The 25,668-nt window shown below is 36.7% G+C and overlaps 1 protein-coding gene across 1 annotated transcript in view; it reads left to right on the forward strand.

Annotated features, from left to right (window-relative positions):
- The window catches only part of UGGT1 (UDP-glucose glycoprotein glucosyltransferase 1), a 180,414-nt gene that overhangs the window by 100,347 nt on the left and 54,399 nt on the right, over nucleotides 1-25,668 (forward strand). The window contains exons 18-26 of the mRNA XM_075529977.1: nucleotides 3,757-3,921; nucleotides 7,527-7,647; nucleotides 11,220-11,318; nucleotides 12,224-12,247; nucleotides 13,064-13,158; nucleotides 14,948-15,154; nucleotides 16,169-16,300; nucleotides 17,247-17,377; nucleotides 20,061-20,156. Of these exons, the coding sequence (XP_075386092.1) occupies nucleotides 3,757-3,921; nucleotides 7,527-7,647; nucleotides 11,220-11,318; nucleotides 12,224-12,247; nucleotides 13,064-13,158; nucleotides 14,948-15,154; nucleotides 16,169-16,300; nucleotides 17,247-17,377; nucleotides 20,061-20,156 (1,070 nt within the window). The remainder of the gene's footprint in view (nucleotides 1-3,756; nucleotides 3,922-7,526; nucleotides 7,648-11,219; nucleotides 11,319-12,223; nucleotides 12,248-13,063; nucleotides 13,159-14,947; nucleotides 15,155-16,168; nucleotides 16,301-17,246; nucleotides 17,378-20,060; nucleotides 20,157-25,668) is intronic.

The raw sequence follows: 25,668 nt of genomic DNA on the forward strand, positions 1-25,668 counted from the left end.
CAACATGGGCTCAAACATAGCAATGGTTATGACGAAGGTACAGGAGCAAGCTGTATTTTGTGTTGTGCACAGGGTTACTATGGTCAGAACTAAGTTGGTGACACCTAACAACAACAAATTGACATATATATGAAACAAAGTTGCATTCTTTCAGGTAGAAACATATTTTTTATTCTGAAAAGTTAACCTTAGGTCTGCAGTCGATATAGGAGGAAATGGTAGTTGAAAGTTGAGAGAAAGCATTTGTCAACAGAGAACCCACAGATTGGGAAAAATATTCAGTAATATGTCAGATACAAAGGGCTAATCTCCAAAGTCTATAGAAAACTACATCATCTTAACTAGAATAACACAATCAAAAAATGATCACAAGACACGAATAAGCAATTTTGAAAAGACAATATACAGGCAACCAACAATCATATGAAGAAATGCTTACCATCATTTGCAGTCAGAGAACTACAAATTAAAACAATGAAGTATCACTTCACACTGACAATTTGGCAACATTAAATTAAAAAAAATCCTAGAGAGTGTGAAGAAATAGGAACAATTTTACATTGCTGGTAGCACTGTAGAATTATACAATCATAATGAAAATCAGTATGAAATGTCGATAAACAAATACAAATTTTAGTACCTTATGATCCTGCAAACTGTCCACTAGGTATATACGCCCCAAAATTTAAGATTATAACACAATCAGATATATGGACAACTATGCTTATTGCAGGAATTTCCACAATAGCAAAATTATGGAAATAACCAAAACCCCAATTACAGAGATATTGATAAACAAGTCAGTGTGGCTGTATAAGACTATGCATCAACAAGAAACAATGAGGGGAGCAAATGAAGGGTGAGAAAGAGAGAGTGGAGCACATCCTGGCCCACCAAACCATGAGGATGGTATTCCCGCTTAGAGCAGGCAATCCACAGAAAAGACTATACGGCCGGCCCCTACTATGAGACATGACATCCCTCACTGATCTATATCTCTACAGAGGACAACACTGGAGACACAGTGTGGGAATTGCGCCTGATCAGATCCCACCACGTCGAGGCAAAATACTAAGGGTGTGCAACAAAACAGCAAGGGTAACAGATAAATGAAATCCCCAGGGAATACCAAAAATGACTTGGGGCCAGGGCTTAACACCCCATCAGACTCGACTGGAAAACACTCCTAAAGGCCAACAAACAGTCCTGAAACTAACTACAAGCTTTTCTTTCTTCTTGTTTTGCCATTGGCTTTTTATTGTTGTTGTTTTGTTTTCTTTTGTTCCTTTGTTTTGCTCTATCTTGTTTTTGTGCATGTTATTATCTCCATAAGTCTGGATGAACAATCTGGAGAAAACAATGGGACTGACAGTTCCAGGGGGGGACATAGGCGAGAGGGACGTGAGGGGAAAGGAAGTGGTGTTAACAAACCCAGGGACAAGGGAACAACAAGTGATCCAAATCCGTGGTGAGGGTGTAGGAGGCTTGGTAGGGCATGATCAAGGGTAATGTAGCTGAGAGGAATTACTGAAACCCAAATGAAGGCTAAGCATGATAGTGAGACTAGAGGAAAGAGCTAGGAGTCAAAGGGCATTTATAGAGGTCTAAATACAGGCATGCACATATATAAATATACTTGTATATGAGGATGGGGAAATAGATCTATGTGCATATATTTATAGGTTTAGTATTAAGGCAGCATATGGACATTGGGCCTCCACTCAAGTACTCCCTCAATGCAAGAACACTGTTTTATTAAACTGGCATTCCATGATGCTCATTTTCTTAACACGATAGCTGAAGACAAATGGGTGCATAAGCAAATGTGAAGAAAGCTGATGGTGCCCAGCTATCAAAAGATATAACATCTGGGGTCTTAAAGGCTTGAAGGTAAACAAGTGCCCCCTAGCAGAGAAGCAACAAAGCCCACATGGAAGAAGCACACCAATCTGTGATCATGAGTTGCCAAAGGGATTAGTTATCAGGCATCAAAGAACAAAAAGTCATATCATTGTGAATGAGGGGGAATGTGGAATCGGGACCCAACCCATCTGTAGGCAACTGGACATCCCTTTATGGAAGAGTCGCAGGAAAAAGATGAGCCAGTCAGGGTGCAGTGTAGCAACGATGAAACATACAACTTTCCTCGAGTTCCTAAATGCTTCTCCCCTCTACCCCCCTTACGATCATGATCCCAATTCTACCTTACAAATCTGGCTAGTCCAGAGGATGTACACTGGAAACACAGGGAATCCAGGACAGATAATCCCTTCAGGACCAGTGGTGAGAATTGCGATACAGGGAGGGTGAAGGGAGACTGGGGTGGGAAGGGGGAACTGATTACAAGGATCTACATATAACCTCCTCCCTAGGGGATGGACAACAGAAAAGTAGGTGAAGGGAGTGGGTAAGACATGACTAAAAATAATAAATTATCAAGGCTTCATGAGGGAGGAGGAAGCGGGAGGGAGATGGAAAAATTAGTTGATACCAAAGACTTAAGTGGAGTGCAGATGTTTTGAGAATGATGAGGGCAACTTATGTACAAATGTGCTTGACACAATGGATGGATGTATATATTGTGATAAGAGTTGTACGAGCCCCCAATAAAATGATTTAAAAAAATAAAGAAACAATAACTCTTGAACACCTCAAGACATGGACAACACTAGAGAACATTAAGCTTAGTAAATTCAGTAAATTTTATAAAGGCAAACATTTAATATCACCGTTGTTATAAGGAAAAACAGAAAAAAAGTGGTTTTTATACCAGTAAACAAGACTTTGATAACTATGAATAGGGCCAGGGCCAGAGGTGGGAATAGGAGAAAAGGGAAAGAATTAGTAGGAGAGTTTAACATGAAAAAACAAATAAACCCTAAATTAGAAATAATATAGAAATTGCTTCTAAGTGGTTGGCAGGACCCTCCATATTTTTTATCCCTCACATTTAAATATTGGTCTGAGGAGCTAAAAAAGTAAGTAAAGTACAACTGAAGTGTACTATCAGTCTTCAATGACATACAAATTCATTTCAAATGTTAAAAACAAAGTTAGAGATTCAGTGCCTTAGTCATAGACTAAGGAGCTTAATAATCATGGGATCAATTGGATAGTGCTTTAGAATCACTGAATAAAGTTCTACTGGGTGATGTTATATATGATGTATGTGAATTTAAATGGTAGTCTGCTCTGCTTATACACACATATAGTCACTTTAAATGCAAAGTTAGAGGAAATCTAATATTTCAGTGCCATATTTATCCAGTAGAATCTTAACTAGTCTGCCAATTTTGATTTTTATAAATTGCTTTAGTTTTTTTTCATTTAAATAATTTTGTCGGGGGTTCGTACAACTCCTATCACAGGCTATACATATATCCTTTTTGTCAAGCACATTTGTACAATTGTTGCCATCATCATTGTCAAAACATTTGCTTTCTACTTGATATAAGTTCCTCATTTCCTCCTCCCTCCCTGCTCTCCTCTCCCTCATGAACCCTTGATAATTTATAAATTGTTATTTTGTTATATCTTACACTGGCCAACATCTCCCTTCACTCACTTTTCCGTTGTCCGTCCCCCAGCGAGAAGGTTATATGTAGATCTTTGTAATGGTTCCCCCTTTCTATTCCACCTTCTCTGTCTATTCAGTTTTTTCTTTATTATCAGAACTGACATGGAAGAAGAGCATACTTTATTCTATGTGCCTGAAGAAAAATTGAAATGTGATTTTTCTGGTCTCTTGTATTTCAGGAAGCAAGAGCCTACTATGAGCAGACTGGGGTTGGTCTATTGCCCGTGGTTCTGTTCAATGGGATACCCTTTGAAAAAGAACATCTGGACCCTGATGAATTAGAAACTATCACAATGCACAAAATCTTGGAGACCACAACCTTTTTCCAGAGAGCAGTGTACTTGGTGAGTTCCATTTTGAGAGATTTGTTTACCTGGGTGTGGTCATTTTTATAGTGTCTGAAGTAGGCTATATAGTTCATGAAGCAATATTTTTCCCTTATGCATCAGTAATGATTAGTTTGCACATTCCTAGTGAATGCTGCCATAATAAAAGTATATATTTGAAATAACTTACCATATATACTGGAATATAAGCCGACTGAGTATAAGCCAAGGTACCTAATTATTACCTGGGAAACCAGAAAAACTGATTGACTCGAGTATAAACCTAGGGTAGAAAATGCAGAAGCTATTGGTGAGTTTCAATAATCAAAACAAATGAGAATAAAATTCCCAAAAATTGCAACATCAGTGGGGTAATGTATTTAAATATTTATTTTAAATAAAAGGACAAGTCATTTAACATTAGTAAACCAGCACAGTAAGTGGAAAATAGGTTCAACAAAAACAATAAGGTATCAACAATGATACCTTAAGAGTACTATTCCCTGAGCTCAATCAGCATCCAAGCTAAAATGTAAAGAGTTAAGATCCTTCAAAATTGGATTCCTCATCATCGTCCATATCCCAGTGCAGAACTTCAGCTGGTGTGAGGTCATCACAGACACTGCCCTCACTGAGACCGCCGTCATCATCATCACTGCTGTCATTTTCATACAAAGCGCAGTCTTCACTGCCATCCATAGCATTACTAATACTACATTTCTGGAAGGCACATCACACCATGTCTTCTGGAATGTCTTCCCATGCATCTTGAACCCACTTTGCTATTAACTCTATGTCAGGCTTCATGAGATTTCCCTCCTTTTGTTAGTCGAGTTTGACCAGATGACATCCATTCATGCCACAACCTTCGCACACGGTCTTTAAAAGGCTTATTCAAAGATATACGTCATAGGACGACAGAGAATTTAGCAGTTCTTACAGACACTTTGTCCTACTTAAATGAATTTTGACTTAGGGAAGACTCCTATCTCATCATTATTATCTGTATATATTGTGACACTGGTTTGGGTGTTAGTGTAATTCTGAAGGTCTGATGCTATGGCAGCATAAACATGGGCATGTCTGTTCTCTCATGAGTGGGAATCCCTTGTGTGGGTATGGGTTTTGAAATTTACAGGCCTGCTTATTTTGGTTGGTGTGAATATGTAGTCTCAGCTGAGTGGGGTTGCAAAGAATTGGATAGTGGAAGTGGAAATGGGAGAGAAACTATAAAAATTAATAAGCGTATTACAATTGAACAAACATGCAAAAACAAAAGAAAATGAAACATAGCAAAAAACTTAAGCTTTCTTGTTCATGGGGATTTCAGCTCCCCTGCTCGTGCTGTTTAGGAGAGGTGGGGAATTTCCAGAGCAAAGCCTTCAGAGAACAAAGCAGCACAAGAGGAGAAAGGAGTGAAAATGCCAAGAAGTGGAGCTGAGTACTGCTTACTCCTGTACTGAGCTGCTCATGAATTGTGCTATCACTCAGGGTTCCTAGAAACGAGCAAAGGAAGTGGTTGAACGAGCTCATTTACATTGATGACTGGGGAACATGGGCTGTTTTGTCCAGGAGTTGGACTTAGAAAAGCAGCTTGTGCTGCAGGTCAGAGGTAAAGGAAAGTCTGTCAATGGGGATTGCTGGTCTCCCACTTTAAGAAACTTGGGTGAGAAAAGAAAAGAAATTTGGAGCTACCTAGCTTATAAGTTATATATCTCACCGTTTGGAAGTACAGGATTTACCTCCTAGTGGAACTTCTTTGTTAGCTCCATCTTTTATTTAATGTTTTAATGGTGAACATAGCTTTTATACTTTTAATAATTTTACTACGACAAATATTACTGTGGTGAATTTCTAATGAAATTAATTTCTTTTTGAGTACTATTTAATTGGGTGAAATTCCAAAAATTAGAGTTGAGCTATAAATAATATTTTTGCATTTTAAACAAAATCACATTTAAAATATAGGATGCCATATCACATGACTCAAAATTCTAACTCTGCAAAAGGTATAAATCAAGAGAAACTGGGACTTAGTCGTTTCTGTCCCCCTGCCAGTCCTATACTCCTTGAGACTGTGTGTGTGTGTGTGTGTGTGTGTGTGTGTGTGTGTGTGTGTAAGAGAGAGAGATTGGCCAGAGTAAAGATAGGTCGATTTTAAATTTTGATAGATGGTGGCAGTTTGCTCCACATATTAGGTACGCTCGTAATTGGACTCAATCCAGGTTTGTAATTATTCTCAAAGTTGTATGAGAGCTTCAAAAAGTTAGTGGGAAAATTCCATTTTGCACAAACTTTTTGAAGGCTCCTCTGTGCATGGGCTTAGTAGGTCTTTGTAGTTTTATAGTTCATATAATTAGGTTAGATCTTGAGAATTTGCTATTGAGTTCTCTCTTGGGATAAGTAGCCGCCAACATTGGCTCATTGTAATTTTTTAGACATAACTGTATATATTTGTATCACATTTGTTTATCCCTCTATCTCTCTCTTATCTATCTATCCTGGAAAGGGACATAATTTTTGGTAAAGTAGAAGGCCAGTGAAAATGATGATGTCTCTAAAAGATATGGAGTGATAACCTGGCTGCAACATTGGCCTCAAACATAACAAAAAAAAGTTGGCAGCGTGCCATTCTGTTGTACATGCTGAACATCCTATTGTATTTACTGTGAGTTGCAAAAGAATTGAAGGGACCTAAAAACAAGAATATTTTGCTTAAAATATGCTTTTATGTGAAATATTGTTACAACACGTGATACTTCGTTCTGCATGCACTTTCAAGATATATGACTACTTCAGTGAGATGTATGAAAAAGAATAAAACAGTACATGATTATTCTTTCTCCCAGTGGAATTGTGACTTGGCAGATACAGTATTACATTATACAGTGTTGGAGATCATTCTTATTACAAATTGTGTTAACTGCTTAAAGGTCTTAGACACAATATCCCAGGGAAGATATTTGCTTTTATTAGTTTGCCACTTAACTGTAGAAGTTGCTTACTGGGGCACAGTGATGTGTGAATAGACAAAATAATATGAATTCACATTTCTAATTTACTTCTTAATAGCTCTGTGACATAAAGGAAGTTATTTTTATGCTTCAACTTTTGCATCTTTGAAATGTTTGTAAGCCATATCTGCCTTATAGTTTTAGAAAAGATATTGTATGAGCTTCAGAAAGTTTATGGAAAAATGATATTAAAAGATACTGGAATTTTTCCACAGTTTTTGAAACTCACTCCTCCTGCCCTATTTGTTTGACAAATACCAGACCAAAAAATAACCCCCCCATCTTTGAATTGACTCCAGCTCATAGGACTGACTCATAGAGTTCCCATCTTTGTAAGGTCATAAGATGAAGTCGATGCCCTGTATTTCTCACACACTCCCCACCGGATCGAACTGCTGCTGACCTCTTGGGTAGCAGCAGGTGCTTAACCATCGTGCCACCAAAACGCCTTTTGGAAATTATTGGATCTCATACACAGTGACTTGTCTCCTTAACTGTTCGCAAGATATAGTTGATAGTATGAAGCTAGTACTTTTTAGTTTCCAAAGAATTCCTAATAATACGTAACTTTAACATTCCTCCGCACCCCCTTTTTTTTCCTTCCTGTAGGGTGAACTATCCCATGATCAAGACGTGGTTGAGTATATCATGAGTCAGCCAAATGTAGTTCCACGAATCAATTCTAGGATTTTGACAACTGAGCGAGAGTATTTGGATCTAACGACGACTAGTAAGGAGAATTTCGGGGACATCTGTAGACTTAAAAAAAATACCCTGCTTTGTGCTTTGGAATGTTTGCATTTATGGGATTGTAATTTTTAGACTGTATTTTACGATTGCAACTACATTTTGTTTTAAATATTTTGCATTCTGAGCTAATAATAAGAGGTTTTACTTTTACTTGTATAAGAATAGAGGAATTCTTCCTGCATTAAGCCATGAAAATAGATTTGGCTGGGAGAGTTTTGAGAAATAAACAGTTTTCACAATGAGTTGGAATTGACTTAAGGGCAATGTGAATGAGATATTGCCAGAGAGGTACATCCTTTTCTTTTAAGTGGACTTTATTTGTTTGGAAAAATTTTGAATTTACAAAAGAATTTGAGAAGATTGTGAAGGATGTTCCTATACATTAAGTTTCTTACACGTCTGTTATAATGATAAATCAATATTTTTACATTATTACTAATAAAGTCCATAGTTTATTTTAAAAAGGGGGGGCAAACTCACCAGATATGGGGTTGGAAGAAAGACTTTTAACTTTATCGGCCTTACAAGCTTTCTAGCAATAAATGACGTACTTTTCTTTAAGCTGTCTAAAATCAGTATACATAAATGTCAACTGATATTGCAGCTTGAAAATGCCTGCTTTATTGAGATCTCATTCACATACTATAAAATTTGCCCCTTCAGAGTGTGTCATTCAGTCATTTTTGGAATATGCATTGTTGAGCATATAGCCCTCATCATCGTCTCCATTTTGGAGCATTAGCATTACTTCTGCAGGAGAAACTGGGCTTTTTATTCTCGTCAACAGTTAGAGTCTCGGAAACCCACAGCAGGTTGCTCTGAGTCAGTACTGACTTGATGGCAGTGAGTTTGTTTTTTGGTTATCATTACTTCTTTTTTATATAGACATATAATTTATTATTAATTGGGAGTTAGTACACATATCATTCCATAGTTCAGTCATGTTAAGCAGTATTGTACAACTGCTACCACAGTTTCTAAACATTCTTTTTCTTCCTGTACTGCTTGTCATTGTCTCCCGTATACCGCTGTCCCAACACCCCAAAACCTTTACTCGACTTGCTGTCCCTATAGGTTCATCAATCCTGGGTTTCATACAACAAAAAAATAGAAAACATATGACACCACCTCAAGAGGGTGACCCCCAATGACATAACACTTCTGAGATACACCATAACACGAACAAACAAAGCAAAAGTACACACAATGTTGAAAACCAGATCAGGGCCAGTGTGCATCAAAGGGGGGCGACCACCTGACAAAGTTTTAACTGTTTCAGTTAGGTTTATGCCTCTGAGCTTTTCTACTTCTCTCTCCATTACTTCTAAAGAAACCATGTGCCCATTAGCACTTTAGCAAAGTGTTTTAAAGGAGCATCCTTGACATAGCATGTATGAGTATTTCCTTTTTTCTACTTACCGAAGAATTTTATGGTGTAGTCAGTTATCACATCAGTTGACAATTCCACATTTTCCTTATTCTTTTAATACATCATCAATTGATGAGCATTTGGGTTGTGGTTTTATATGACTACTTTTAAAGAGCTAGGTATGTTTAAAGTCATTTACAGTTTATTTCCTATGCGTCTATTGAGAATTTGAAGATCACTCAAACAAATACTTGGAACTGTGGTGGAGACCTGATCATTTGACCAGAAAGTTTCACTTCAACTATGTAGTTATGGTGAAGTTACAACCAAATGTCTTTTTTGTTGTGTATGTCTGATAAAAATATGGATTCAAATTTCATTTTTACTATCACTAATATACTTGAATATCTTTTAATTTTGGTAGGGCATAATGCAACATAATATCATAATTGAAAACTAGCCAGAAAATGAGCTAGCGTATATACTCGAGTACAGCCAAGGCATCTAATTTTACCACCATAAACTGGGGGCCTTTTCAGCATAAAATATATACTGAAAAAACTCAGCTTATACTTGAGTATATATGATAAGTTGTTTCTACACAGTCAAGTTTTAGCTTCTTAATCTGAAGTTTCTAATAGCGTGAAGCAGGCAGAATTACTTTTTGTCTAGAATTTTTACAGTTATGTTTTAATTAAACTGAGTACTCTGAAGGCTTGCTTCTGGAGTACTTATTTCCTGGTATTGTATTTCCTTTTCCACTGTGTGTTCTAGTACTCAGCTATGAAGTTAGTTAGTCGTAGTGCCAAAGACGCAGTCTGTAGAGAGAAGCTATCTGTCAGAGAAGCAGGCTTCTTTCTCATCTCATACTGGTCGCAGCACCATCACTTGGACCTCTGTGGCCTTGATTGTCTTGGTACTTTTATAGATAGCTACTTATTTTTAAGACCATGGTGCCTTCTATCCTCTGCTCTGCGCGCGCGCACACACACACACACACACACACACACACACACACACACACACACACACCAAGATGTTTTGGACTATGACTCTCTTATTTACCATTGCTTTCCTTTTCCTTGAACACTGACAGAGGCTGGGGAGCCCCCAGTGTATTGTTGAGAGAGTAGATATATGATTAGGTAGACAGAAGGAAATATCTAGATGGGCAAGCAAGCTGTGTTTGGAGGACATTGATGTACCGTTTGCATTGTATTGAGGTCTAGTGCCACACATGATTAGAGCAGCACCTCTCAACCTGTGGGTAGCGACCCCGTGGGGGATCAAATGACCCAAGGCGTGCCTAAGACCATCGGAAAACGTATTTCCAAGGGTCTTAGGAACCAAGACACTGCTCCTCTATCGTCTCCAGGCGGGTCCACCCACATGCAATATGCTCCCAGACTAGTACCCAGCGTGAAGACTGTTACCCATGCTACTCCATGCTTCATGACAAAATTTCATTTATTTGTAATTAAAAATTAATATTTCACAATATATAATTACATATTTCTTTGTGATTAATCACTGCTTTAATTATGTTTAATTTGTAACAATGAAAATACATCCTGCCTATCAGATATTTACATGATGATTGATAGGAGCAAAATTACAGTTATGAAGTAGCAACAAAAATAGTTATATGGTTGGGGGTCATCACAACATGAAGAACTGTATTTAAGGGGCGCAGCACTAGGAAGGTTGAGAACCGCTGGGTTAGATTGCTTACTGGACCCGGAGGGCTCGTGAACTTAACTGGAGTGCATTTTGTTGGTAGGAAACAATTGTTGGGTATAGTTTAATCTCAAGGGAGTGACTTGTTTAAAGTAGGATGTTAGCGATACAAGAGCATTGCCTTTGGGTGCTAAACACAGGATACATATCAAAAATGATGGAAAGGATCTGAAAATGACCTTTTGTTTCTGTAACGATGAAGCCAGTCATTATTTTATTAGACATGAAAAAATACACAGCACTCATGTTTTCTCTCCCATCCAAGCTCCTTTCCAATGAGTTAGAGGATGATGTGTTGAACAGGGGTTGTGTGATGAGCTTGCTTCATAATCATGCAGTGTAGTAGATTTCATTCACACGCATCTTGGAATTTTTGTAGTATGATAAAATTATATTGACCTGAAGTAGATTAGCTTTAAGTATATTTCAATATTCTTGTTTTTCAGATAACTTCTTTGTGGATGACTATGCTAGATTTACTGTCTTGGATTCTCAAGGAAAAACTGCTGCTGTAGCCAATAGTATGAAATACCTAACAAAGAAAGGTAATTCGTTTTATGCATACTTTGGATTCAATATCATTTTTTATTAATTGGGACAATAATTTTACCTGTAGTTTGTATTGGATGAAAGATTTCATAGTTTTATTTCTTATTTCTTTTTTATATATATATTGAAAAAGTTTATATTTAACATTATCCAGATGAGCTCAGTTTAGACAATTGCAATTTTGTTGTCACAGTCAGGAGCCAGTCAAACATATATGCCTTCTTCTCACCATCAGGCCTGAGCAAGGTGTTGACCTTGGCTATGTCTATGTCACTGAGCTTCTTCACAACCTGTTTGATCTTATAGCAAGTCTACAAAATCCTAGTTTAAAAATTTATTCCTGTGTATGTTTAAAATTTTCTTATATATGCTCCTAATCAATTTAATATTATACACTAAAGTAAATGGGAAAAAAATATTTCATGGCTCAAAAGGAAAATTTATAACAATTTATAAAATAATTTATAAATTGATTTGACTTGTTGTGAGATATACTTAATACTAGAACATATTTAAAAAAACAGTTTATTTGTGGTATTACTTGTTTATACTGAGGTTGTATAAAATGATAACCTTTTAATTGAGGACAGATTATTTTTCAAATTTCATCTCATTTATTGCCCTATCATTTAATACGGTAGGTGAGTCCTTTTTGTATTCTTCTACTAGAGATAATTTCTGGCTTACCAAGTATATATAAGTATAGACAGTTTCCCCATCTAATTCCTCAAAAAAATCATGTCTGTAAATATGGGAGTTTATGTTTTTGGCAAAATGTATTCCAAATATTGGACTTAGAAAGATGTATAGGTCATGGTAGGCAATATTTAGAGACTTGACTCTTACAGCATGCATTAATTACAGCAATTCTCCTTTGCTCTTTTTCCTTACATCTGTCCAGGAATGTCCTCCAAGGAAATCTATGGTAACTTAAAATTTCAGAATGTTCTACTCAATTTCTTATTGACTTTATATGGTTGCAGGAACCATTGTAATTTAGAATTTACTGCCTCTTTATGGTACTATTTCTAGAACCTGTGGGTTTTATGGGCTTTATTAGTGCAAAGAAATTTTTGAAAGGAAATTATACACCACTCCTCACTTATCAACATAGTTCCAAAGACCAGGTCTTTATGCAAAAATTAGTGTTATGTGTAAATGGGACATGACCACAGCAGATCACAAAATGGGTTATGGGTACACCATTACATAACTACCAAATTACATTACTATACAACTATCAGTGCTCTAAGCATAATGGCTCAGACACATGACTGCCCACAACAATCACCGTACTCCTTGCCTAGCGCCTCAGGATTTGTAACTGTTAGATGTATGTCATTAATATGCAACGTAGATGGATAATAGAATTGGATAGTAAATGCAAAATATTCTATAACAATTCAGTCAATGAGTGAGGAGTAGGTGTAATATATGTTACTTACATGTTTACAGGCTTATGCCCCCCCCTTTTACATGCTAACAGATATTCAAAGCATAAGATTTAATCACTGCATGTTTTTAGCTTTTATTTAAGTCACTTGGAAGGCTACCCTAATTTAGCCTCCTATAAAGAAGTTCATGACTTCTGCTTTTTATTTTTTTACTAAGCTTGCTTCTTCCCCCCACCCCACATTTTGCATGGTTTCAGAAATCATTTGGCTTCATAGAAATATTAAATCTTAGAATGTGCTTCACCCCCATCCCCACCCCATAACTCATTGTTTTGGTTTTCCTACAGATGATTCTTTTATCAGGCCAATAACTTTTTGGATTGTTGGAGATTTTGATAAGCCTTCTGGAAGACAATTATTGTATGATGCTATTAAACATCAGGTAAGTGTATACATGTTTATATATATTTCTCTCTGTGGGTATAATTGTACTCATGAAGCATTTATGTCCTATGCCATTGACCTGGTGGGAAAATAGCAGTTGTGTGTCCTTGTGGCTAATGGAAAAGTTCAGTTTTTCTTCAGAAGTCTGATAGTGAGCAAGGAAAGACTGGAGTGATTTGGTTTTATTAAAGGACTAGTTTCCTTTAAAGAGAAAACTAATGTGATCTATCATAGACAAGCATTATTATACATCTTCTTGCTACAGAGATGCTGCAAAGACATTGTGTATTGTATGATGTTAGTTTCATAGAAAGAGACCTGATATGGGGGCTATTTTAATAAAGCACCTTGTTGTTTTGAACAGAAATAGATCTAGGTACACATTAAAAGACTCTGAAAGACACTACATGTAAGTAACAGAACTTGAGTAAATTACAGCAGAGAATGGTTGAAAGTTTGATTCTTTGGAGAGGTTGTTTTTTTGTGTGAGCGTTTTTCTATAAGAGAATGAGATATTAAACGTATTTTTCCTGAGCTGTGTCAGATTGGATCTTCATCCAAACCTCACTTCTCTCCTTTGTCCCCTTTACACTGGTGGTTTCAATTACACATCTAGGTGGTTTCAATTTTCTGAAGCACTGAGTACCTGTACTGCCCAATTTAAAGTTAAATGAGGTATGATTTTAACGGAGGGAGAGGGATATATGAGGAGCTTCAAAAAATTTGCAGAAATTTACATGATCTTTTAATGCCATTTTTTCACATGTTTTTTTGAACCCACCTTGAATATGTATTGCCTTTAAGTCAACTCTGACTCATAATGACACTATAAGACAGAGTAGAACTGCTGTTAGTTTTTGCAAAGATATAAATCTTTACTGAAGCCTAACCTTGGTTAGGCTAGGTTGTGCTCAATTAGTGCCAGCCCCCTCCCCCTTCTCACATTATTGAATAGTTTTGGTTCACAGCCCAAGTTGTAGTCCACCGCACCATCCGGCCTCCTACCTCTTTATTGAATAGTTTTGCCTGTATTTGAACTTTTTTAGGACAGAAACTTACATTGTATATACTTTTATGTTAGGTATCTTCACTTAGTATTTGATGAGACTCATTTGTGATACTGCATATAATCGGAATTTGTTCTGTTTGCTTTTTTACTCTGTATTGTGTGATTATATGACTTTACCATACATTTTGTTTCCTGGTGATTTTAATTGATTTGACAGGGTGTTACTAATTCGGGATTATTATGTAGAATGGTACTATAACTATTCTTGTATTTGTCTCTCTATGGATACAAGTATCAATGTATGTTACTTTATGTTCTTGATTTTTTTATCTTCTTCTGTGTGGACTCTTGCCTTTTCACCTGAAGAAATGACTTACAGTATAAAAGGGCCTTGTGAAGGAAATATGGTTTAGTAGTGCCCCTTAAGGTATGTTTGGAACTGGAAGGAAAATTGAGATGTGGTCTGGGTGGACATTCCAACATGAGAGTTGTGTGTTAGAAGCATATAAAGTGGGTTAGGAAAGCTAGAAGTCAGATGTTCTGTTATGTGTGTTCTATTTACCCAAAATGGTTAGAAATAAAGATGGAAAGATGGGTCAGGGCCAACTCATAGGGTTTTGAATCTATTGTTTTAATTATATTCTGTTGAAGAAGAGAAATTTTGAAGGCTTTAAGAAAAATTTTATTGCTACTTATTAATTGCTACTTCTGATTGTAAATGCTACATATCAAACTCAAAAACCTTATCATTCATTCTTAGTTCTCATTTTGTCAACAGAAATCTAGTAATAATGTGAGAGTAAGCGTGATAAATAATCCCAGTGAAGATATAAGTTATGAGAACACTCAGATCTCCAGAGCAATTTGGACAGCGCTCCAAATGCAAGCCTCCAACTCTGCCAAGAACTTCATCACCAAAATGGTCAAGGAGGAGACTGCAGCAGCGCTGGCTGCTGGGGCTGACATCAGTGCGTTCTCTGTTGGAGTACGTTTCTGCTTTTCCTCAGAGGGTCCCCTTCTCGATTACCCCTTCCTTATTCTTTATTCCCCTGACATGTCTTGTTTGTGGTCATATTCACTTGGAACTTTTGTTTTGGGTCTCAGAGGCCCTTCTTTTTTTTAAGTTAGAATGCAAAAAACCCAGGAATTTGACACATTCACTTTTAAATTTTCTGGCCTTCAAGGTGCACGTGATATAAATGTGTATCTTTTAAGCTCAAAGCCATTTGTTTTTGTGTAGTTTAAGTTTATTGACTTTAAGATATATATATTAGTTATAATTACTATAAATTGGTATTCTTGAAAGTTCAGTTAGTTAAAGATCCTTACTTAAAAGAAAATTCTCACTCATTGCCATTAAGTCAGTGCTGACTCATAGCGGCCCCCTGTGGGTTTCTGAAACTGTGCTGTTTATGGGAGTTGAAAGTCTAGTCTTTCTCCCAAGGAGCTGCTTGTGGTTTTAAACTGCCTACCATGTGGATTGCAGCCCAATATGTAACCACTACACCTCCAGGGCTCCATGAAACAAAATTAATAGGACTTTAAAATGCAGAACAGGAATATTATAAAGAATAGTTTGCCATTTAAAGAAAACAAAGTTAGGGTACCCAATAATGATACCTAAATCTAACCCTACTGCTATTGAGTTGATGTCGACCCCTGGCAGCCCCATAGGATGGGGTAGAACTGCCCCTGTGGGTTTCTAAGCGTGTAACTGTTCACAGGTGTAGAAACGCCGTCTTTCTCCCGAGGAACAGCTGGTGGTTCTAGACTGCTGGCCTTCCAGCTTGCAACCCAACGAATAAGCAGTATGCTGTCAGAGGGAAGGTATTATTCTAAAGGTAGAGTAGAGGATTGAGATTGAGCCTTCATCATCCTAATAATTAAAATTAGACACTACCTTTCACTAAAAGAACATTTACTAATTCAGTCATTATGGTTAATGTGTATTGCTTGCTCACCAATAATTACCTCTTCCTAATACCACTCACTTTCTTAGGGCATGGATGTCAGTCTTTTTAAAGAAGTCTTCGAGTCTTCCAAAATGGATTTCCTTCTGTCTCATGCCATGTACTGCAGGGATGTTCTGAAGCTGAAGAAGGGGCAAAGAGCAGTGATCAGCAATGGAAGGGTGAGAATTTTGTCCCGAGACACATTTGACTTCAAGTTAGATCATCGAAAAGTCTTTGCAGCATTCAACTCTGAAGCTAGTAAACTCTCAGACAAGCCGCCCTTTTCCCCAAAGGGCTTATGAAATGCTGATGATAATTTTGTGACCTAAAAATCCCCAAGTGCCTTTTTTCTCTTTTTCTATATCTTGCCGTTAAGGTGGTGAGAAAATGTGGTTGCTCTCACCACGTAAAACAGCAAGATCTTTGATAAATTAGATCTTTCATGCCTATGAGACCATGTCCTCATAAATTTGCTTTGATAGTTTGTGTGCTTTAAAAGAGCTAAATTGGTTTAGGCTTCAAATATTTCATAAATATTTACAGCCAGTAAAATTAGGGCTCATATGAGCACTGCCCACTCTAGATTCCTAGCATTTCCAGCAGATTTTCTGACTTTGGTTTTGTTTGTGTTCATTTGTTGTCGGTACGGATGTTGTGGAGTCAGTTCTGACTCATAGCAGCGCTATGTTTAACAGAATGGGACAGTGCCTTCCTTGGCAGTGGTCTTACATTGGACTCACTGTTGCAGCCACTGTGCCGTCCATCATGCCTTTCTGTCACTGTCCCTCTACTTTACCACGCGGAAATAATGTCCTTTGCCCGGTATTGCCTAAGAACATGTCCAACTCAGTGAAAGCTCTGCTTCTGTTTTATTTTCAGAGTTTGATTTTACTGTAAAAATAGAGTGAACTTTAAAGGTTTAAACAATGTAATTGCAAAATTACAAAGTAACTATAATTACATTAATTGATTTGAATTAAAAACATTTTTCTTTGTATTTATACATATGGCCTATCTTTAAAGTAACTTGTTTTGTAAAACAAACTCAGGATGACAAAGGACTGCTTGATTTTACTGATTACAGATAGGTCTCCAACAGTGACCATATTGATCTTTTTCCCCTAGATTATTGGGCCATTGGAAGATAATGAATTGTTTAATCAAGATGATTTCCACCTGCTAGAAAATATTGTACTAAAAACTTCAGGACAGAAAATAAAATCTCACATTCAACAGCTTCAAGTAGAAGAAGATGTGTAAGTGTTACTGTAGAAGGAACTCATTGTTTCATGTCATAGAGGCTATATTAATTGAACTTCGCTCACAAGCAAATCTAGAATTACTTATTATTTACATATGCTACTACTTCCTACGATTGAGCCCTGATGGTGTAGTGGTTAGGTGTTGGACTGCAATCCGCATGGTCAGCAGTTTGATACCACCCAGCTGCTGTGCAGGAGAAAGACTAGACTTTCTACTCCTGTCAGTAGTTGCAGTCTCATAAACCCACGTGGCGTGACTATGAGTCAGCAATAATTCGATAGCATTGATTTTGAGACTTATTCTAAGGTAGTTTATTTTCAACTTTAAAATGTAATATTGCTCTTTAGTTAAAGGTTTAATTTATGTTTCCATTGAATCAAGCTGGTTTATTTCATAGAATAATATTTAAAGATGTGAATTAGGTCTCCTGTCCTTTTTTGGGTAAATTTTATTATGAAAATTTTGAAGCCTCTATCCCTGGTGTATTTCTGTGAAGAACTATTTCCTTCATCACATGTCCATTTACCTTTTAGTTTTTTGCATGTGCACGGGAGAGGATAGGTTGTTTCACTACGTTTATCTACCACTTCAGAATCATGAATAGTTTCTCTTTCTTCCTACAAAGGTTATAATGAATTGTTGATGTTTATTTTCATTTGTATTGTTTATTTAGTTATTGAGTTAGCAAATTAGAGTGTTATTTTTGGCTTATGCTTTAGTTAAAGATCTTTTTTATTTTTAAAATATAAGTTTTGGAAAGGGTGGGAAGAGCAAAATGTTTTTCTTTCTTTGGTTTGTATTAAAAAAATTTAATCACTTTATTGTGGGCTCGAACAACTCTTACAATGACAATCCATACATACACCCATTGTGTCATGTATATTTGTTTATTTGTTGCCATTATCATTCTCAAAACATTGCTTTCTGCTTGAGCCCTTGGTTTCAGCTCCTCATTTTTTCTCTTCCTTCCTCGCTCCCCTCTTTTTCATTAACCCTTGATAATTTATAAATTATTATTATTTTGTCATATTTTACCCACTCCCTTCACCACTTTTCTGTTGTCCATCCCCCAGGGAGGAGGTTATATGTAGATCCCTTTGATCTGTTCCCCCTTTTCCCCACTCCCTCCACCCTCCTGGTATTGCCACTCTCACTACTGGTCCTGAAGGGATCAGCTGTCCTTGATTCCCTGTGTTTCCATTTCCTATCTGTAGGGGAAATGTTTTTCTAAGTTGTTTAATGATGAAATTAGAATCAACCTAGATATTCAATAGCTAGTTAGTTTAATAATTTATGATAATCTATAAATATAATGTTCACTAATTAACAGCTTTCATCTATTCCTATATTGATTAACCTAAAAAAGAATATTTGTAATATATTGCTAATTATCCTATTTTTGTCTATATATTAAAATAGTGAATTATGCATCAAAATTGTTAGCCATGATTATTTCTTGAGGATAGCATTGCATATAATCTCAATTGACATTTTATATTCCCTTTTTCCTCCCTGAATGTTACTTCAGTAATTTAGTATTCTGATAATCACAAAACAGAGTAAAGTTATTTTAAAAGTTAGTGGGAAAAATGTAAATACTTAATTGACAGCCTATTTGCAGCCAGGCCGTGAGCTGTGTTACTCAGTATTTATAGGAACTGTATAAAATAAGATGTATGTCCATTAAAAATTTTTTTAAATTAAAAGATAATTTTATTTGGGGCTCTTACAGCTCTTATAACAATCCATACATCAGTTGTATGAAGCATATTTATACATATGTTGCCATCATTATTTCTAGACATTTACTTTCTGTTAAGCCCTTGGTATCCGCTCCTCTTTTTTCCCTCCCTCCCTACTCCCATCCTTGTGACTCCTTGGTATATGATAAATTATTATTATTTTCATATCTATTATTTTTGTGGCTTGTCTTCTGCAATGTCTCCCAGGGAATAGCAGAGAGAGAGAGCTATTTTCATATCTTCTACCAACTTCTGTATTCCTTTCACATATATCCATTTTATTAGTTTTTTTAATCATTTCATAGGGGGCTTGTACAATTCTTATAATCCATGCATCCATCCATTGTGTCAAGCACATTTGTACATTTGTTGCCATCATCATTCTCAAAACATTTGCTTTCTAGTTGAGCCCTTAATATCAGCTCCTTATTTTCCCCCTCCCTCCCCACTTCCTGCTCCCTCATGAACCCTTCATATTCATAAATTATTATTTTGTCTTACCTTACACCATCCGACGTCTCCCTTCACCCACTTCTCTGCTGTCCGTCCCCCACAGAGGAGGTTATATATAGATCCTTGTAATCGGTTCTCCCTTTCCAACCCACGCTCCCAGTATCGCCACTCTCACCACTGGTCCTGAAGGGGTCATCTGCCCTGTAGTCCCTGTGTTTCCAGTTGCTATCTGTACCAGTGTATATCCTCTGGTCTAGCCATATCTGTTTTATGTTTGGGAAAACGTTAGCTTCGCTAAGGTTATGAAACTGATCAGTGAGGAAATCATTACTTCTTCTTCACACATATTGGTACAAAGTTCATGCTTCCTTCACACTACCTTGTCAGTGTTCAGTATTAGGTTGATTATAATTTATGTTGAATAATAATTAGCTAAACCTTTGGTTAAAGAGAGGCTATAATTTTTTTAATATTTTTTTAGGGCAAGTGACTTAGTAATGAAGGTGGATGCTCTCTTGTCCGCTCAACCCAAAGGAGATGCAAGGATTGAGCACCAGTTCTTTGAAGATAGACTCAGGTAAAGAATTCATGATAAGGTTATGCTTGTTCTTTTTTAGAATGATTTATTTGTTTTTGTTTTTGTTAAGAACCTACACCACAGAACATATACCAGTTCAACAGCTTCTGTGTGTACAAATCAGTGACATTGACGCAAACTTGTGCAACCATTCTCGCTCAAGGAGACCCAAGTTGTTCCTCCTGCATCAACATAGACTTCTCCCCTACATTTCCTGTTTACACTTGTTCATTTGATTCCATTTTTATCATCTTGAAAGAGCATAATGCTCAAGGCAGACATTATTTATTAGTTAGCTAAATTATTATTTAGTTTTAAGAAGACTTAAGGAGATATTCTTTTAATGTTTAAAGATTATCTCAGGGCAATAGTTTCGTAGTTCATCTTGCCTCCATAGCTCTAGAAATTCAAGATTTTATGAAATTTAGAAATTATGCTCTGTTTTCCCCCTCCTTTTCTGATCAGGGTTCGTCCATTGCAATCTTTGATGAAAATGTTTAGTAATGATAGCCACTCACCATTCAGTTCTTCTAGACTTATTATAATTGCAATGGAGACATTTATGGAGACAATTAGCCACACATTCCATTTCCTCTTCTCATTTCTACATGTATGGCTTAATGTGCAGTTTTCACCCTGTTATATAATGATCTCAATTGACATTCCTAAGTAAATCTGAGAGAAAAGGAAAAAAAGAGATATAAATATATCTGAAGTACTTAATGCAACCTTTTCAGAAGTAATATGTATGTTAAATCATTTTATTAGGGGGCTCATACAACTCTTATCACAATCCATACACATATCTATTGTGTCAAGCACATTTGTACATTTGTCGCATCACTATTCTCAAAACATTTGCTTTCTACTTGAGTCCTTGGTTTCAGTTCCTCATTTTTTTCTCTTCCTCCCTGCTCCCCTCTCCCTCATGAACCCTGATAATTTATAAATTATTATAATTTTCTCATATCTTACACTGTCCGACATTTCCCTTCATCCACTTTTCTGTTGTTCCTCCCCTAGGGAGGAGGTTATATGCAGATCTTTGTAATCGATTCCCATTCTCTACCCCACCCTTGTTTGACCCTCTCAGTATTGCCACTCTCACCACTGGTCCTTCAGGGATCTTCTGTCCTGGATTCCCTGTGTTTCCCGTTCCTATCTGTACCAGTGTCCATCCTCTGGTCTAGCCAGATTTTTAAGGTAGAATTGGGATCATGATAGTGGGTGGGGAGGGGGAAGCATTAAAGAACTTGATGAAAGGTGTATGTTTCATCGTTGCTACACTGCACCTTGACTGGCTCTTCTCCTCCCCGTTACCTTTCTGAAGGGGATGGATGTCCAGTTGCTTACAGATGGGCTTTGGGTCCTCAATCTGTACTCCCCCTCATTCACAATGATATGATTTTTGTTCTTTGATGCCTGATACTTGATTCCTTCAAAACCTTGTGATCAAGAAGCAAAATATTTAATAATATAGCTTTGTTACAATTTTCTAGTATGTAAGAGTGAAAAGAATAAAATGCTTTTGAATAGACATCTAAGATACAGCAATTATAGTCTCATCCCATCCAAGGAGAATAGTGGAAAAAAATCAAAGATGCATGTAAATAATTAGTCCAAAACTGATGGACCATGCAAACCTCAGCCTCCTTTACCTGAAACCAGAAACAGATAGTACCTGGCTACTACTACTGACCATTCTGAAGGGGATCATAGTCTTGCCACATGAGATCAATAGGTATCACTAGCCCACTGGTAAAACTCAATAAGCATGAAGGGATAGGAAAAAAAGATGAATGGAAACTGGAAAATAGAAGGAAGTAGGTAGAATGCTGTTACATTGTGGGGACTACAATCATTGTCATGAATAAAGATATATAAATTATTGAATGGAAAAACCAATATACACTATAAACTTTCACCCAAATTGCCATGTTTTTAAAAAATAGTGAATAAAAGTTGTTAAAACACCTGACTTGTTCGTTTTCTAATGAAAACTACTTTATTTTCCATTTAAAATTTAGAAAACCAACAGTTCAACATTTAAATAAATCCGTTGGATTTTTTTGGTGAAAATTTAATGAACCCCCATATACTATTCTTGAGCCTAAATTTTCTACTTCAGACTATCACAAAATTACTTTCCATAGCCATGTGTGTATTTATACATATAACATATATCAGTGTGTGTATGTAAAATATGCAAACATATAACTTCACTTTTCTCCCCTGAATCATTTGAAAACATGTTGCAGGTACATCATAACTAACTCCTTGGTATATGTCTCCTGATTATAAGGACTTTCTTCTCATAACCACAGTGATACTATCATACTTAAAAATTTTAGCTATGACTTATAACTTTTATTAAGTAATAAAAGGCCTGTTTCTAAATTCCCCAAGATCCCAGTAATGGCTAGTTCTTTTTGTATGTTAGTTTGTGTATATGGGGGAGAGTTTTGCATTTTGGTTTTTGTGTGTGTGTGTGTGTGTGTGCATATAATACATAGCAATTATTTGTGTCGTTTTTCAAAATACAACAAAGAGTTACTGTTTTATCTTTTGGTTTTATATGACATTAACATTAGTGAAGATTCCAGACCATTTGTTTCTTGGAATGTGACACAATTTGGTTCATGGTTCATGGAACAAATTCAGACTGAATTTTAGGAAGAATTCTGCACAGTTGATATATGTAACTCTTGCTTTTTCTGGTGAGTATACTAGGGTGTACAAAGGTAAAGCCTGTGGGAGTGGATCCTTTGGGATCTTCATTTGATGATGGGGCATGGCTCTAGGTAAGGAGAAACAGCTGCAAGAATCTAATGAATGGAACTTGGAATGTGTGAAGTATGAATCTAGGAAAATTGGAAGTGGTCAAAAATGAAATGAAACACATAAAGGTTGATATCATAGACATTAGTAATTTTATATTGATTGGTATTGGCCATTTTTCAAACAGAAAATCATATGATTTACTATGCTGGCAATAGCACAATCAAGAGAGATGGAATGTCATTCGTCATCATAAAGGACACTGCAAAATCAATGTTGAAGTACAGTGCCATCTACAATGGTATTATACGATCATTACTCAAATTTATGCACCAACCAGAAGAGCTAGTGTTAAGGAAATTGAAAAAATTCTATCAATGTCTTCCATCATAAATTGATCAAACATGCAATCAAGATGTATTGATAATTATTGACAATTGGATTGCAAACATTGGAAATAAACAGGAAGGAACAGTAATTGGAAAATATTGACGTGGGGACAAAAATGAAGGTGGCAATCACATAATACAAGTTTGCAAGACCAATGACTTGTCCTTAGCAATACTTTTTTCAACACACAAAAGGTGACCACCTGTACACCTGGACTTCTCCAGATAGAATACACAGAAATCAAATTGACTACATCTATGCAAAGAGAAGATGGGGAAGCCAAATATCATCAGCTTAAACCAGGCAAGGGCCTCACTGTGGAACAAACCATCAATAGTTCATATGTAAATTCAGATTAAAGGTGAAGAAAGTTAAAACAAGTTTATAAGAGCCAAAATATGACAATGAGTCTATCCCACCTGAATTTTAAGAACATTGCAAGAGCAGATTTGATGCATTGAACACTAATAACAGAAGCCCTGATGAGCTGGGGGAGGATATTAAGAACATCATTCATGAAGAAAATAAAACATCACAATGGAGATTCTTGAATTTTAATAGTGGAGTCAGTAACACAAATGGAAGAAAGGATGAAGTCAAATAGCGGAATAGAAAATTCCAAAGGGCAGCTTGAGAAGACAAAATAAAGTATTACAATAAAATGTGCAAAGACATAGTGAGAAAACCATAAAGGAATAAAAGTTCTAAGCATATCTGAAACTGAAACAACTGAAGAAAAAACTCAAGCCCTTAATTGCAGTATTGATATATTCTATGGACAAAATATTGAATGATACTGGAAACATCAAAAGATAAAAAGAATACAGAGTCACTGTATCAGAAGGAACGAGTTGGCATTTCCCTATTTCAGGAACAAGAACCAATGGTAGTAAAGGCAGAATTTTAAGCTGCACTGAACACATTTGCCAAAACCAAGACTCCAGGAATCGATGGGATAGCAACTGAAATGTTTCAACAAGCTGGTCTGAAGCATTGGAGGCACTTTCTGGTCTGTGCCATAAATTTGGAAGGCAGCTAGTTGGCTGACTAGAAGAGATCCATATTTTTACCCGTACCAAAGAAAGGTGGCCCAACAGAATGCTCAAAATACAGAGCAATATCATTTATACTACATGCAAGTAAAACTTTGCTGCAGGATATCCAACAATGGTTACAGCAATTCATTGACAGGTACTGCCAGAAATTCAGGCTAGATTCAGAAGAGGGCATGGAACAAGGGATATCATTGCTGATGTTAGATGGATCTTGACTGAAAACAGAGAACACCCAAAAGGTATTTATTTACTTTTGTTTTATTGACTTTGCCATGGCTGTGTGAACCATAAGAAACTCTAGATAACCTTGAGCAACGTGAAAATTCCAGAACTCCTACAGAACTTGTACATGGATTAAGAGTCAGTTTGTGAATAGAACAAGAGAATACCGCATGGTTTAAAATCAGGAAAGTGTGGGACAGGTTGTTCCCTGTCACCACTATTTCAATCTATATGCTGAGCAAGTAATCAAAGAAGCTGGATTATATTAAGAAAAATGAAGTAGCAGGATTGGAGGAGGCTTACGAAGAACCTGTGATGCCAATGACACAACCTTGCTTGTTGAAAGTCAGGGAGACTGGAAGCACTTGTTGATGTAGATTAGGAATTATATCCTTCAGTATGGAGTATGATTCAATGTCAAGTTGACCAAAATCCTTACAACTGGTCCAATCGATAACATCATGTAAAAGGGAGAAAGGTTGACGTTGTCTGGGATTTTGTCTTGCTTGGAACCACAATCAATGCTCATAGAAGCAGAAGTCAAGAGATCAAAGGACGTGTTGTGTTAGGTAAAACTGCTATACAAAACCTCATTAGTGCTCTTGCATAGCAAGTGAAAAGCAAAGTGGTACTTTGATTACTAAGGTGCTCCTGACCCAAGCCACGGTATGCTTCAATTGCCTCGTATCCATGTGAACATTGGACAGTGAATAAGGAACACTGCAGAAGAACCAATGTATTTGAATTGTGATTCTGGAGAAGAATCTTGAAAGTACCATGAAGTGGTAAATGGACAAAGTGATCTGTGTTGGAAGAAGTACGGCCAGGGTGCTCCTTAGAAGCAAGGATGGGGAGACTTTGCCTTGCATACTTTGGCCATGTTGTCAGAATAGGAGACCATTCTCTGGAGATGGACATCATATTTGTTAAAGTAGAAGGGCTGTGAAAAAGAGACAGGCCTTCAAGGAAATTGATGACACCATGGCTGCTACAATGGCCTCAAGGCTAGGCAGAATTGTGAGCGTGGCGTAGGACAGGGCAGTGTTTTGTTCTGCTGTACGTAAGGT

This window comes from Tenrec ecaudatus, chromosome 13, assembly GCF_050624435.1.
Source record: "Tenrec ecaudatus isolate mTenEca1 chromosome 13, mTenEca1.hap1, whole genome shotgun sequence".
Taxonomy (NCBI): Eukaryota; Metazoa; Chordata; class Mammalia; order Afrosoricida; family Tenrecidae; genus Tenrec; species Tenrec ecaudatus.